The sequence below is a fragment of the Hemibagrus wyckioides genome, linkage group LG06 (genome assembly GCF_019097595.1).
Source record: "Hemibagrus wyckioides isolate EC202008001 linkage group LG06, SWU_Hwy_1.0, whole genome shotgun sequence".
NCBI classification, from domain to species: Eukaryota; Metazoa; Chordata; class Actinopteri; order Siluriformes; family Bagridae; genus Hemibagrus; species Hemibagrus wyckioides.
This window is the reverse complement of record NC_080715.1, coordinates 16,234,835-16,251,097: the sequence shown is the minus strand read 5'-3', so window position 1 is coordinate 16,251,097 and position 16,263 is coordinate 16,234,835. Positions and strand designations below refer to the sequence as shown.

Sequence of the window (16,263 nt, the reverse complement as noted above, 5' to 3'; positions counted from 1 at the left end):
TTTCGGACTCAGCGTACTGGAGCATCACTATAAGGATACAGTGAATACTAAGAACGTGCTCTATTTTTCTTGAATATTTGAATTTCTTTAATATAAAATAATATTTGTCAAATATAAATACCAGACACACACACACACACACACACACACATATATATATATATATTTCAACATGCACATGCAACGTCCAATTAAACTGGGCCGTTCTTCTAAAAGATCCAAGCGCTATATAATTTATTTATTCTGTAAGATGGTGGAGCGCTGGCGCGCGGCAGATACGGGGACACCATATCAAAGTTAAGGTCAAGTTAGTCTTCAGCCTTTCACGATAAATACACAAATACATACATTATTCAAAATAAAAATGGTTTTGGGTGGTTATTTAAAACATTAGATATTAAGAAACCTTTTTATTAATGTATTATTATTAATCATCATTATTATTATTAATAAGAGGAGGAGGAGGAGGAAGAGTAGTTGTAGAAGTTGTATAAGTAGCAAAAAAAACAACTAAGCAGATCGAATTCTATGAAAGCTTTCTGCTGTGAAACATCTGTGTTATTGTGATGTGTTTTTTTGTATTCATTTAGTTTTCTTATTTCTTATTTATTTATTTTATTTAAAATATTTTACATTCCGTAAAATTGTGTTAAATACGGGCTTCTTTAACAACAAAATTGTGGTATATATACGTCATCGTTTTTGGGATAATTAATATCAACATCGCTCTGTCCACCTATATGCTGATATGTTGATTTGTACTGATTGTTGATTTGGTTTGGAAATCTTTTGTAAACTAGATAGCCGTAGCTTCCATAGCTTCTTTCATAGACTTCTCACATTTTTCTGATAATTTTTAGTGAACGGCAAAATGTGGATCTATTCGTAATATATTTTCTTTTGTTAAGCACGTGATTTGGTTTGCTTGAAAATTACAAGTAATCTCAGTCAGGACCAAAGCTAGACGGTTTAAGCTTTCATACAGTTCGAGTTCAGTAAAATTCAGTAAACTAAATAGCAACTTAGGTACCTGAACGATTTAATGTTGGATTAATTAAGCTATAAAACATATTTTATACATTCTGTAAGGTTTGACTAGATTAACCATTCTACCATTGAAATAATATTCTAATAATATTTTTTTTCTTGGCTCCAGTGTAGTCAACAAATTCTTCCACACAACTCAAGACAGTAAAACCAGGGCTCATCCTTTTGTCTCAGCAATAAAATGATTTAAGTGCTGACGGTTATTGTAGATTGCCGGCTGCCTTTCAGTACTCAGACGTTCAAAGCCAGAAGAGTTGTTTTGGACTTGGCAGTGTGAATCCAACGTAGCTCTCGTTTCACGACATGTTTCTGTGTTTAATTGTTACGATGCAGCGTTCGACAAAAGCTAATTCAACAGAGCTTGGATTTACTACTAAACACTAAAGTAAGTGCAACGCAGATACAGTAATTCTATTACCAAATGTTACTACTACTATCCTTATGATTAGTATCAGTATTAATAGTTGTAGTAGTAATAGTACTGGTGGTGGGGAAGTAGTTGTAAATTCTTCGGCGATGTAGCCTATACAGTCATTTTTCCAAAATTGGTTTAGGAATAAGCCTACGTTTTGCCTGTGAATAAAACTTATTTCTTTATTCTCTCACAATCTGACATAAAATATATACTTCATAATGATTTGCATTAAACGGCTAGATAAATGAGTTGTCTGCTTTTGTCTTTAAAAAGATGCAAGAGTTTCCTTAAAAATGTTCTCTAAAGCCGAGGTGTTACTATAATAATCGAATGTGAACTGCTGTTAAATCCAGTGCCCGATGCGAAAAAATAGACGAAGGATAGCAGGCATAGGCTTCTGTAATTGTTGAGAATGGAACAGAACATCAATTGTAAGTCTCTGTGTTGATTGAAATCTCCGATGGAAGAAAAAAAGTATATTATCCCGTTTATAAATGTCACAGACGCTCATCAAGTGTAAGACGTGGGTACCTGGGAAGAGAAAAAAAACCAACAAATATTCTTAAAAGTCACGAAACTAAACCCTGTGACTGAGCAATACAGACATTGTAATCTAAAATTTTACTAAATGTACTTAATTAGTTGTAATCTGTAATGCTTATTTCTGGAACAAAGTGTCTTTGATAACCTAGCATTTCAGTGATTGTTTAGCTCACTAAAGCCTTGTTTATGCACATGGGGAGTTTCAGAAGATGCAGGCAACCAATAATTTGCCGTCTGCTTTTGCCTATGAGCTGCCCGAGACAGTTTCTAATGACTGATATTGATATATGGTAATTTCTTTACCGGATCACATGACACAATTACCTCAAGAATCGATCAAGATGAATTGCACGTCAGCCTACGTTTCCGATTTTTTTCTCCCTCACGACTCCTGTCCACACGCCTATGGTGCAATAGATGTACAAAGTTTAACACAGTCGAGTTGCCTGTTCGTGCTCTCTAACGCCAAACCGAGATATGACGGACTACGATGATCGCGGTAACTGCGGGTCCAATATGTATTTACCGAACTGCACGTACTATGTTTCGGCGCCTGATTTCTCGACTGTGTCTTCGTTTTTACCGCAGTCCACATCGTGTCAAGTTAATTTTCCATACTCTTCCAATATAGCTCAAGTCCAACCTGTTCGAGAAGTGGCTTTCAGAGACTATGGACTGGATCACCCGAGCAAATGGCATTACAGGGGCAATTACGCTTCCTACTATTCAACGGACGAGATAATGCACCGAGATTTGCTCCAGTCATCAAACAGGGCGGAAATGATATTTAAAAACGAGTCTGTGTACAGTCATCACGGCGGCACGAACTCCGCGTGCAATTTTTTCACTAACGTCGGCCGAAACGGAGTACTTCCTCAAGGCTTTGACCAATTTTTCGAAACTGTTAACGGTGGAAAGCCCAACCCCGAGTCGTCCAGACAAAAGACTGAGCTTACTGTCCCCGGAGATGCCGCATGTAATAAAGTGTCCTCAGATAGCGCGGATCAGACGAAAAGAGACGCTGAAACCACAGAGGAAGAATCTTCACTATCAACATGCGAACAAGAAGGGAAGAACAGCGGTTCAAGTAGGTACACACATTAAACAATACTTAAAGCTGCTAGGCCACTTTGTCGTTCGGTTTTATGTGCAGCTTTATAAGCATGCAAAGGTTTTACATAGCCAATACGACTTGCTTTGCTGTTGTAAAACATTTTTTATGATGGGAAAGCAGTTCTGTGGGCATATGGCACTGAGGATGGCGATTTGTGTATTTCTAAAATGATTACATGCAACTTGTAACTTATATAAAAGACCACAGTAACATGTCATATACTCTACCGGGCTTGTGAATTGCAGTTAGCGCTGCAACTATTCCCGTGTCTATTTCTGCTCTTTCGTGTTCCATGAGCTTGGAAGACCAAGCTTATTAGGTTTTAAAAAATACTGGTCTACCCCGACAAATTTAAATTAAAAGTTTACGTGCTGCTCGTAGAAACAACAACAACAAATACCTTGTTGGCATGCTTTTGTGTCTGCACGCATGTACATGTTGGTGTCTGTGCAATATGAATGTACCACTGGTTTCACTGGTGTATTTGATTCGTAGGTCGATACTTTGTTGTGTATTTGACAATCTGTTGTTAGCCTCACGATAATCACAAAATCACAAATCGTGTATCTGTTTATAAACATAAAGTTTGTTTAGTCTTTTGAGGCCGTTGTAGAAAACGTCCAACTTTAGTTGATCTTAATGCATTAAATGTCAGCCTGTTACGTGGTTGCGTAACTAAGTTAAGCACAGTTGCATTTTAATTGCATTGTTAACTAATTTATGTTTCTTTTCTTAGGTACAAAGTCCCGAAAAAAGAGGTGCCCGTATTCAAAATATCAGATCCGAGAACTTGAACGAGAATTCTTTTTCAACGTGTACATAAATAAAGAGAAGCGGCTCCAGTTGTCAAGAATGCTAAACCTTACAGACCGACAAGTAAAGATCTGGTTCCAGAACAGAAGGATGAAAGAAAAAAAACTCAACCGAGATCGTCTCCAGTACTTCACTGGAAACCCTTTATTCTAAAATCATTAGTCTATTTTAGCAGACCATGTTCGTGGCTTTCACCGAGTCATGATTATGTATGTTAGAGGGACATTATGCATCCAACCGAAACAGATACGCAAGCTAAACTGTGAGGTCTGATGCATACTTTTAACTATGCAAAAAATTTTGGTAGCCTATTACAACAATGAACTCTTACCTCTGTGAAAATTATATCCGTAACAAGCAAACATTCTAAAACAGAATGGTACCGAACGGTCGACAATCTTTTCTTGTTTTGTTGTTTAATTGTGATTGCTACAGAAACGTAATCGTATTGTATCTTTTTTTATTTATTACAATTTACATGGTACAAGGCTACGTAACTCACTACGATTGCAGTAAGCAAAACAAAGTTTGATTACAATAATCAATGCGTGTTTCCATTAGTGTAGAATTGTGTATGCATTTGTTTCAGTAGCATGGCGTGTATTGGTGTAGTAAATAAATATGAATATTCCAGAATTCTTTGAACTTCTTTTAAGTAATAGCTTGTATTTTGTGTGAGAGAATGTGCTTGACGTTATATTTTTATTAAAGCTATTTGTTTTTAAACATATTAAAAGCAGAAATGTGCATGTAAATTACTAAACATATTCTTTAAATAAACTTCTTTACACTTCTTCGATCCTTTTAATGATATAATAGTGTAGTTTGTCGACGCTTTAAGGTTGGGTGCAGATACAAAATTATCACGTAGACTAAACGCGTGAAAAGCTATATAGGCCTAACTAAGGCCAGACGCCTCGAGTTTTTGTTCTTTTACACTAAGGGTGTTTACCAAACCTTGAACCGCGTCTAGACAGTTCAATAAAGTCTAGCTGTAAAGGTCTAAATTGGGGGCTATTGTACCCTCTGGCCAGTCCAAATGCAACGTTGGCCCTAAACCCTGCACATTGCACGGATTTTCTTTTTTGAATACGATGTGGATGTACACAAGACCTTATAGATTTAGAAAGAAAGTAGCATTCCTAAAATGAATCAATAACGTAGTAAGATGAAAACTTGAGAAAATTTGCTAAGATTTGAAACACCGCATCATCGCAGCGGTAGTGACATTTGTGTCAAAGGTAAGACTTGAATAATAACATGGGGTTCCTATTAGCCTTCTATCTTATGGGTCAGTGTGGAAAACGTCGATACAAATATGAAAATCGGGTTTGAACTTCCGTAATGTCAAGGTCGCCACCCTTAACCCGTTTGTAAAATATAGGTGCTTTTTTCGTTGTTCTCGTTGAGAAACTACGCCCTCCAAGAAATAAAACACTGCAGCATGAGCCAACATGGCCGCGGCGCACTACGCTTCCTTCCATTCAGGACCTACATTCCTCAGCCTGCTACACAGTCTAACCAGAAGGTACAGCTCCATGTAAAAAAACAAATCTAAATAAATAAATAAATAATTTTGCTTTCAAATAGAAAACCTTTATGACAGATATTCGCATTTAGACCATGTGTTACACCCATGTGAGCTAAAATATCATTAATAAACAGATTTGTTTTTGTTTTTTTGACAAAAATAATGTCAAATGCACAAAGGGTGAACGCTTTTTCTTTAATCGTTAAAGGTTTTTTTTGTTTGGAAGATATGCTTCTTAGAGAAGAAGACCGTAACCAAATTTAGTCTTTCATTTAGTCTTAGCCTGTTACAACAACAAAGGCTCGTATCGAAAGTGGAAGATTTACAAAAACAATAGGCCAAATAAAAAAAAAATATTTTTGTCAAGAACGACATAATTTTTTATTTAATCAATTACGCCTACATATTAACTTATTAATTAATTTCACTGCATACAGTAACATGAATGATGGAATAAAGTGAAATATTATTATATTTATTTTAAAAGGTTTATGATTTTGGAAAGAAAGGACAGTTTTCCCTGACAACATGTTAAGATATAGTTCTGTCGGTTACATATCTACATGGGGTACTAAATATACTGTTCAAGGCGTGATATAAAAAGATATAACAGTATTTACTACAGTGGTTACACATGCAAACATTTTTTGAGATTATACTGATATTATTAGACAATTACACGGCTGTTAATATTAACATTAAAGTTATAAATAGGGTTCTTATTTTAACCAAATTTCTAAAAATGTAATTTAATTATCTCTTACTCGCTTTTGACGTTAGTATACTCAGTGGCCACGTGGGGGCACGCTTACCACAGTTTTGTAGAAGACACTGTGTATTTCAAGTGTTCAGTATGTAACAATGACTGTGATCTTGGGAGTAAGTCGTTTGTATCCAAAGATTCTGACATTTCGTACAAGCTGCATTTTTAAAATAGGATCACAGTATATCGGGTTTTAAGGGAAAAGCATTTTTATGGTATATTGCATATCTAACAAACCGTCTTAGGCATTAGGAAGATAACATTTATAAGAGCTCATCGCTTTCATCAAATTGTGTGTGTGTGTTTAAGTAATTTTCATTCCAAACTGTCAGAAAAAGTGTTGTTTAAATAATATATATATATATATATATATATATATATATATATATATATATATATATATATATATATATATATATATATATATATTGTTTGCATATATATGCATGCATAAGGAATACTTCTCAGTGTTTTTATATATTTATCAATTTGCTACGCTACGCTATTGAACTACTAGTCTATTGGCTTTTTTTTTAAATATTGATACAACTGCGTACGCGATATAGTATCTAAATTTACGGCATGATTGCATATACAATTGCAAAATATATATTTTTAAAAATACGGTGATCACTGAGAATAACAGCAATGTCAACATTCGAGGTTACTTTAAACGTTTTCGGCATTTTTGTCCAGAAACACAACAGTTGGTTCATCGTGTAAAGTTAACAAATAACTGACTATATCAATAAAATATAATAAATAATAAATTATAGTAAATGAAAAAAATGTAAATGGTCAAATAAAATGTTACATTTGTGTATATGTTGTTTCCCTTTTGCTTTGTTTCTCAGTATGACCCTGCATGTAGCTGCGGTCAGCATTCATTAGTTGCTTTTATTAAATGTAATGTAAAAAGAAGTTAGCAATGTACATCTATAAGAATTTTAGCTACCATAAAGAAAATGGTTTGCTTTTAGCTAACAAAATAATTATGCAATCATATTTAAGAAAAGCGAATACATAAAAAATGTACCCTTTTTAAACAGTGGACATGGAGTAGGCCAATTATTATATTTATCTCCACTCCTGTGCCATTTCAAGCATTTTATTAAGGTTAACTGATAACTGTTAAACTTGAACATGCATCACATCACAATGATACATAAATAACCCTAGCGCATTTTCCATTCATGTGCTATGAAAATCGTATTTTAATGTACAAGCGACGCTTAAAATAAGCCGATGACTGTGAGAAAAGAAAAATTAAACACAAAATTCTAAGGATTAATTTATTATAATATACAGTGAATCCTGATACAACTTCAATTACACATTCTATTGTAAAAAAAAAAATAAAGAAATAAATTATTTTAATATTTTTAGCATGTGAAAACGATTAAAATAAATAAGCAGCATGTAATTTATTTTAAATTAAACTCAACTATTGCATCTAAATAATGTTATTTTAGCTATTGCTGCTGCTGCAGTTGTTGTTGTTGACCAGAGTGGTAGCGATGTAGGTGATGAACCCTCCAAGGAATTTGTAACTGATTTAGTTTGAAAAAAAGAAAGAAGCTATTATTTGAACCAGGCCTATAAAGCCACAAAAGACTTCCAGAAGAAGGGCATGAGAATCAGCGGTTGCAGGTGTATTTTACAAATGAATATGTAGAAGTAGCCAGATCAAATATGCACGGTAACCAAATACCATGGAAATATACATAAAATATAACATATAAATTAATATTTTAATACCATTAAGTCAGTTTTTAAATAATTAATAATTAAGGAAACAGCCCATATACATTCCGTCAACTGAACCCGTACTATACAATGCTTTTTTAAAAGTATTCCAGCTAATAATATTTATTTAACTTGCACTTGAATCAGTTTACATGGTAAAGAAATGTGTGCTTACGAGCAAAGTTTTCTCAGTATAAATCAATGCAAATAGATATTTGTACATGCGTTGTTTTTTCGTTCTTTATTATACATGAAAAGCATACTGAATTGTTTAAAACAGCATTCGTCTTTGTCCGTCTTGATACCAATTTCAAGTCCGTGTTCTAGGTGTCGCTGTTGACCACGTCTGAAGCTCCAAATCATGTGTCAGTGCGCACACGTGACAGAGAAGAGCCTGCGTCTCAAGGCCATTTTCAAATTTCATTGGTGAGATAGTCATGTGGTTGCAGAGAGACCCTCCGGGTTACGCGGGATTGTTTTGCTAGATATGTCAGCTTACAAAGGACATCTCTCTCTTCTTTAAAATCTCTCCAAAATGTCCTATCCCAACAGCTCTCCCACTGCTAATACGTTTTTGGTAGATTCTTTAATTGGGGCCTGCAGAACAGACAATTTCTATTCCAGCAGCAACATGTATATGCCATCCAGTGCAGAATTGGGAAGTTATGGAATGCAAACCTGTGGACTCTTGCCGTCTCTTGGCAAACGGGGGGAAGTAAACCACCAAAATATTGGCATGAACGTGCACTCGTACATACCTCAGCTTGATAACTGGGTAGATCCGAACAGATCTTGTCGAATAGAGCAAGCGCCTAACCAGATGCCCACTTGCACATTTTCACAGAATATAAAAGAGGAGAACAGTTGCTGCATGTATTCCGACAAGAGAGCAAAGGTCAGTTCGTCCGAGATGCCCGCGTACTCCAATCTGATCTCCGAGGCGTGTACGGTGGACGGTCCAGAAATTCCGGTCCCGGGTTATTTCAGACTGAGCCAAACATACACGACGGCTAAAAGCCAGGATTATAGCCACGAGACCAGCACTCCGAACACTTTGATGCAGCTGAACCGACTGACTCCTAAGCCGCACTCCGCGTCCTTTGTCGAAGCGGAAAAAAAGGTGCCGGAGATTGAGGAGGAGGAGACGCGCAGCCCGAGTCCGGACAACACGGCGAGCTCTCAGGAGGAGAAGAGTAACACTGCCGAGGCGCCTGTCTCCAGCCCGGAATTGCCACACAAGGAAGCGAAAGGTGGGTACAATAAAAAGATTTAATCGCGTCGCGCTGTAATACGAACGCTCCACCATCATAAAACCCAATATAAAACACAAACAACCCCGAAAGTCGTAATGTTTAATGAGAGGCTTACTCGGGTTGCAGTAAAAGACTTTACAGGAAACGGTGCCGCGCGCTAACATTAAATAGCCTACCTTTTGTTGCGGTCCCTTTAAAGTTTCTTTCTTTCTTTCTTTCTTTCTTTCTTTCTTTTTTGGATAACCTGCAAGTTTAGTTATTTCTTTACAACACGAATATATTTTATTGTTAATTTCAATTATTATAGATTTCAAGCGTATATAATTAACTGGCAACATAAAACTGGAAAATTCATTTTCATGTTTGCTAAACTTTAATTAATTTTTTAAATAAAACCACTGACTTGTGCTAAAACTCTTAAATAAACCTATGACCACTTAAAATTGAATAGCTTTGTTATTTGAAGGCTAACCTTGGCCAAAAGCTATACCTTTGTTATAGACTATTCTACATCTTAAGGTCATAGTCATAGAATAGCTGATTAAAACCTGAAACAGAATGGTGGGTGATTTTGGTGATTCGTTCTATATTTATGTAATATTAATTACAGGTTATGAATCATTCTTATTTATTGATGATTTGGAAAACTTTTGAGATATTTTCGATGGGTAAAGAGTCACTCATTTTGAGTTATTTTATTTATTTATGTATGTATTTATTTGCTCTGTTTGTTTTCCAGAATGCAAAACGGATACACCGACGAGCAACTGGTTAACTGCGAAGAGTGGTAGAAAAAAGAGATGCCCATATACAAAGCACCAAACCTTGGAATTAGAAAAGGAGTTTTTATTCAACATGTACCTGACTCGAGAGCGCCGTCTAGAGATCAGTAAAAGCGTAAACCTCACCGACAGACAAGTGAAGATTTGGTTTCAAAACCGCAGGATGAAGCTGAAGAAGATGAGCAGAGAAAACCGAATCCGAGAACTTAATTCAAATCTCACCTTTTCGTGAACATGCAAACCAGTGCATGCCCTCTGTCTGCCTCTCAATATCTATTCATGATGGGTTATGCTACAACATGATGCTGTCGAATATTGGACGTTTTTTTTCTCGTTCAGATACTGTGATTGTTGCTATACGTCAAAAATAGGTTTTTACTGTAGTTACTTGATGGTATTCAAGTATTATTATAAAAAAGTATGAATTGTGTATAGCCATTATGTTTCACAGGGTATGAAGTGGTCTTAAATTATGATACGTGACAGAAACACAAATTCGTTGTGTGTTTTTCATGGGAGACAATATAATGTCGCACAGGACAGCACTGAAATTCCTTGCAAACCTGACTTTGGACCTGAAAGCACAGTTGCCGTTTTTAAGCAAAGAGTAGGCTCCCCATCGTCTTCGAAAAAAAGTGTACATTTATGTGAAATCTTGCCATTTTAAATTGCTCTGTATAGTAAATGTGATATGTAATATTAAAATATTTACATCTAGTGCATGTTTGTGGCATGTATCATGTAATAAATTGTTTGTCAAAATAGCAGATTGTGTGTAAACAATGTTTCAAAAACTCTATATAAAAACTACATCAAAATAACAGCAAACAAAGTCCCCAAAACAACCTCCAAAATACGTACAAGCCATTAAATGAAAATATGGCACTAATATATTGTATTCTTTGTCGTTTTTCTATAAGTAAATTGGTAAGTACGTATAATTACTAATATTGTTATAACTCCTTTAAAATGTTTATGTGGTAAGTAGATTTTTCCCTACGGTAATACAAAATATAGCCAGTTATATAAAAATACCTTACTTTACCAAAATTACTAGGAAGCCTTGAAACGGGTTAAAATAATACCTTAAACACAGCACAACAAATATAATCAAATGTTGATAGTGTCTGCAAAAAATAAAGTCAAAACAATACTAGAATAAATATGTTGGTATTTTACATCATACAATAAAATAAATATTTCATTAAAAAATTGTAAATATTGCATAAAATATTGTTTAATAAAAATACAAAGCAGTGAAATTTGATTAAAAAACACTTTTTTTACAGAATTATAATAAAGAACATCTCTCTCTCTCTCTCTCTCTCTCTCTCTCACTGGCTCTTTGTGTGTGTGTGTGTGTGTGTGTGTGCGTGTTGTGTTGTGTTTATGTCTTAGCTTTGTTTACGTATTATATTTAACTAGTTATTCAAATTCACTAATCACTTTTATGTTCATGTGTCTATTTATGTTATTGTCTGTCCTGGCTTAATTTCCTTCATAGGTAGAGAGCTCCGATAAAAATATCAAAATATGCCTTCTAAATATATTTCTGAATAAAAATAATACTACAACAATAAAACAATTATTGGCAAATAACGGGTTGACAGATTAATTATCAGTTGACTAATAGCAGGATAAGCTTATATTTACCATCTTGCGAGAATTTTGAATCGCGATCAAAACGCATATCATCTGCGGGGTGATGATAGATCGAAGTTTTATTATTTGTGTTCAAATAAATGCAGTCATAGACACATATTTCACTTTGTAATGCGATGTGTCCGTTTTATTAAGAGCACATTAATGCATATCCAAATGCACCTCATAAAGATTTTTATTGATAGACATAAACACATTATGACTTACTTCTTAATAAATACAAACGACATTCAGATTCTAGGTTCTATGTGAAACTTGCGAGATTTCAGAAATATAAGTTTTCAACTGAGAAGAAACAGGCAGTTTGTAAAATATGAGAATCCACCAGGAAACGTGGTATGTTGTTTTACAGCGTGTTATTGCATTTATTTTACGAGGGCTTAAAACTCAGTACACTATTAAATAGCCCACTTTACAAGACTGGAGTATAGGATATATCTCATGACGAGATCTTGTAAGATTTTACACTCAGCTGGTGTAATTTGGCATGCAGATATAAACGTTGAGCAGAGATCGTGGAACAAATGTGTTCTTTTAATCTGGGTAGGTAAAAAATAGTCCGTGGCCTCCTCCATTTTACCACTAGATTAAAACAAAATGATTTGGGACATCAAAGTATACTGCAATATAAATTTTTAGAAAAAATATCTGTATACGTATATATATTTAGTCAAAGGGCAATATCAAGCATACCGTTATAAGCGGATTGATTTACTCTCTGTATTGGTAAATATGATCACGTGATTCATGTAACCAATCACTGAAGATGAAGCCAGCAAAAATACTATGATTGTGCGGAGGCAAGGTTTCCGTAACAGTGTAACCTTTTATATGACTACGAGGGGATCCAAAAATGTCGACCAGTTCAACTCTGAGCAACTATTATGTGGACTCTATAATGGGACACGAGGCGGAGGACGTGTACGGAGCGCGTTATGTCCAGAGCCCGCACTCGGCGGTCGCTAGGCCGTCAGGTGTAGGGGAAAACGCAGATTTTTCCTCCTGTAGCTTTGCTCCCAAAACAACCGTGTTCCCCACGTCATGGTCCTCGGTTCATCCGCCGTCCTCGGCTACGGTGTCCGGAATTTACCATCCGTATGTGCACCAGTCCCATATCGCATGTACAGATAACAGATACGTGCGTTCATGGGTAGATCCGATCTCGAACCACATCTCATTTTCCGGCTTCCATTCGAGTAGTCGTCAGTGCGGGACAAAGGCGGAAACTTTACCGCCGAAAAGGACTGAGAGCTCTGCCTTCGGCTCTGACGCTCCGGCGGCTCCAGACTACAACTGTAGCACCTTGGCCGAGTGTGTACAGAAAGCTACCAAAGATACCGCTGACAACGATATTTCCAACCAAAGCGAGCCCAAAGACGAGAAACATCAACAACAACAACTTGACCCAAGTAAGTAAAAGAAATTGCCCTGTGATTTACAACCGTCAGAACTGTACGAGCAGGGTGTGTAAAGCTGGAGGTTTTACTAACCAATAAAAGTGTCTGAACTCTTACCGCAGGTCCAAAGAAATGTATGCAGCTATAAACCTACTTTTTTAAACAGAATTTACCGATAATAGCATCCTCGCCATCAATTATTGCGATTGCAAATTGCTTATTAAATTCAAGGAAATAAATTAAGAAATTTATTTCATAGTGCAGCTATTTTTGTTTATGTAGTTTGTCCATTTGTTTATTGCTTTTTTAACCTTGGATTTATTGGGTTATTCATTCTTTTACAGGCAACCCAGCAGCAAACTGGATTCATGCACGTTCAACGAGAAAGAAACGATGTCCATATACAAAATACCAAACACTAGAACTAGAAAAGGAATTTCTTTATAACATGTATTTGACGAGAGATCGCCGTTATGAAGTTGCACGAATTCTGAATTTGACAGAAAGGCAGGTGAAGATCTGGTTCCAGAACAGAAGAATGAAAATGAAGAAGATGAACAGAGAGAGGGGTAGCCAGGAGCCTCAGTGAATAACACTGCGGGCAGCGCGCCGCGCCAAGTGTTCTCTATGTATATGAGTAATATGTTACGTTTAGCTCAAAGTTGTTGGAGCCTCACTGGTTTATGTTATTTGTGTGTCTTTGTCGAATAATTTTGTGGAAAAACACAAGCTTACATTCTGATTATTTTGGATTGGATGTATAAAGAGTCTTAAAATAATTACCAATTGTTCATTCTTGTAACAAATGTTCAAACGGTTGTGCACGCAGGTAAAGTACACACACTAGTTATGTTAACTGCTATTTTCATTGTGTGTGTTAGTGCACACTTAATTAAATCTTAATAGTGTACAGCACACTAACTGAGGAACAGTAATCATGGAGGAGTAACAGGCCACGCTACTCTCCCTAGTTACTGACACCCAACAAGGAGTATTATTCATAGAGGAATATTTGGATATGAATCTAAATAGAAAAACAACTTTAAAGACTTACATGTTGCAGGATCTACCATCAAAAAATGTCTTTAAGGATCAGTTTAGTAGTTGAGATCCATAAGGTCTTACTAGCTAGTTCGAGTGCTGGCTATGAACAAAGATTAATTTAACACTACAGTGTATAATAAACGCATCTATGTATTTCCATATATTGAACGTGTAAAAAGTCTTGGGTGCTTTTTTAAATTTAACAGCGATCAGCACTGCGTATTTGTCTCTGACAAAACTGAACTTATAAGTATTATGAATATCTAAAATATACTAGCAAAATAAATTTAACAATATAAATCTCCTTCTGGGGCTAAGATTGTGGACCAGAGAATACCGCTGAAGGTTGTGTTTGTTTGTTTTTTGTTTTTTTCGAGGTCGAGAAAATGTTTTCAACGAAATAAACACAGTTGGTGCTTGGACTGCACACTTTGTGCGTTGTTTTTATATCAAAAATGTTTAGTGTTAGTTGATATCGGTAGGCCTAATAAACCGTTTATTATTGGGAAATAAGTGTTGATGAGAACCCCAATTTATTTTCAGTCCTTACTTTAGAATTACTTTAGAACAGGAAGAGACTGGGTCCAATAAAGCAATATAGAAGACTAGACGTCTGGTCTAAATGACTTTATGGTCTAAGACAGTAATTGCATTCTGCTTTGAAAACGTTCTAGTTGGGTGTTTGTGTCTGTTGCTGACAACCAAAAATGCAGACACTTTTCTACGGGGTGTCTGGTCGATAAATTGTCTGTCGGTGAGACTGAAAGAAATCGACCCAACACACGGAAAGTCAGGTTTATTCACCAAATGCATTTCCACTCATGGACAGCAACACTTAACTTTGACTGTTGCAAGTAAGTTTTAATTAATATATGTACGCATTTCTAGCAGGAAATCGGTTTTTACCAGTGTTTACTTACGCTGTCTTGCTATGTTAGTATATACAAGTATAGATTACATAATATGCATTAAGCTGCAAAGATTCTCTTTAAATATAGTATAAAAATAAATATAGGTTTTTTTGATATCTGATTTGAGCCATGCAGGCTTTTATATATATATATATATATATATATATATATATATATATATATATATATATATATATATATATATATATATATGCATGGCTCAAATCATATATCAATTTTTTAAAAACTATATATATATATATATATATATATATGTATATATATATATATTATATTATATTTAAAGAGAATCTGTGCAGCTAAATGCACCCGGTTGAGCATGTTATCAAAATATGAATATGGTTATATTGCCGGTAGAGGGCAATATAGTTCTTTGAAAACATGGGTCCAGGGTGCTGATTAAATTTTTTTTTCTTTTGTTTTTTTTTTGAAGCATGCGCAGACCAATACAAACCACGTGCTTATAATCAAAATTTTGAAAATTACTTCAGAAAAAAGTTTTCCGCGCAAAATAAAAATGGTAAACTGGTAATGCATTTTAAGATTGACTTTCTCTTTCAGTTATAAAATTATCACATTAGTTTTTCATGATGATTCAAGAATAAACTAGAAAGAACTAATATATAATGGTATATATACATATATAGAACGAATAGTCTGGTGTTTACGGTAATTAATTAAGAGTGAAAAAAATTATATCAAACAAGCCAACAAGTCAGTTTTTCCTAGGATTTTACCTATACAAACTACAAGAATCTTACAACTCTAGCCTATTTTATTGGATGCAATTTTCTTATAACTCCTATTCTTTCTATTGTAAAATGTATATATATATATATATATATATATATATATATATATATATATATATATATATATATATATATATATATATATGTATAAACTATGGAATAAACTATATATTTAACTATGGATTAGGTAGAACAGAATTAAAACCTATACGGCCATTGAAGTGTATGAGCATTGTAATTTGGCTGCATTGCTCCGGAAAGCGGCCTTGAAGCTCAAATACGCTGCACACATATAACGATCTCTGTGGGAAATCCTTATTTAAACCATATTTGACTCCTGTAACAGTAACTGTTCATACCAAAGTAATCGTTCCTAAAAGGTGATTTTTGACGGCCGCTTTCAGCACATACTGGACCATAAGACATTTCTCCTGTGGGACAAGGTGTGGTGTGATGATACTCCTTTCGG

The 16,263-nt window shown here is 35.0% G+C and overlaps 3 protein-coding genes across 3 annotated transcripts; all 3 read left to right on the top strand.

Moving 5' to 3' along the window:
- Positions 1–2,451: 2,451 nt before the first annotated feature.
- Positions 2,452–4,722, top strand: hoxd11a (homeobox D11a). Its single transcript, XM_058393674.1, has 2 exons — positions 2,452–3,092; positions 3,856–4,722. Exons 1-2 carry the CDS (start codon positions 2,483–2,485, stop codon positions 4,083–4,085), a joined length of 840 nt encoding a protein of 279 aa, XP_058249657.1. The 5' UTR covers positions 2,452–2,482; the 3' UTR covers positions 4,086–4,722.
- Positions 4,723–8,406: 3,684 nt separating this feature from the next.
- Positions 8,407–10,898, top strand: hoxd10a (homeobox D10a). The gene is made up of 2 exons (XM_058391118.1): positions 8,407–9,222; positions 9,965–10,898. Exons 1-2 carry the CDS (start codon positions 8,508–8,510, stop codon positions 10,237–10,239), a joined length of 990 nt encoding a protein of 329 aa, XP_058247101.1. The 5' UTR covers positions 8,407–8,507; the 3' UTR covers positions 10,240–10,898.
- A 1,055-nt stretch (positions 10,899–11,953) lies between these two features.
- hoxd9a (homeobox D9a) lies at positions 11,954–14,595 on the top strand. The gene is made up of 2 exons (XM_058391096.1): positions 11,954–13,078; positions 13,411–14,595. Exons 1-2 carry the CDS (start codon positions 12,523–12,525, stop codon positions 13,653–13,655), a joined length of 801 nt encoding a protein of 266 aa, XP_058247079.1. The 5' UTR covers positions 11,954–12,522; the 3' UTR covers positions 13,656–14,595.
- The last annotated feature ends 1,668 nt before the right edge of the window (positions 14,596–16,263 follow it).

Bases quoted from the DNA above. Each gene is read 5' to 3' on its own strand.
- hoxd9a (XM_058391096.1), top strand. From the start codon at position 12,523: ATGTCGACCAGTTCAACTCTGAGCAACTATTATGTGGACTCTATAATG. The intron at 13,079-13,410 runs GTAAGTAAAAGA...ATTCTTTTACAG, and splicing joins ACAACAACAACTTGACCCAA to GCAACCCAGCAGCAAACTGG.
- hoxd10a (XM_058391118.1), top strand. From the start codon at position 8,508: ATGTCCTATCCCAACAGCTCTCCCACTGCTAATACGTTTTTGGTAGAT. The intron at 9,223-9,964 runs GTGGGTACAATA...TTTGTTTTCCAG, and splicing joins GCCACACAAGGAAGCGAAAG to AATGCAAAACGGATACACCG.
- hoxd11a (XM_058393674.1), top strand. From the start codon at position 2,483: ATGACGGACTACGATGATCGCGGTAACTGCGGGTCCAATATGTATTTA. The intron at 3,093-3,855 runs GTAGGTACACAC...TTCTTTTCTTAG, and splicing joins AGGGAAGAACAGCGGTTCAA to GTACAAAGTCCCGAAAAAAG.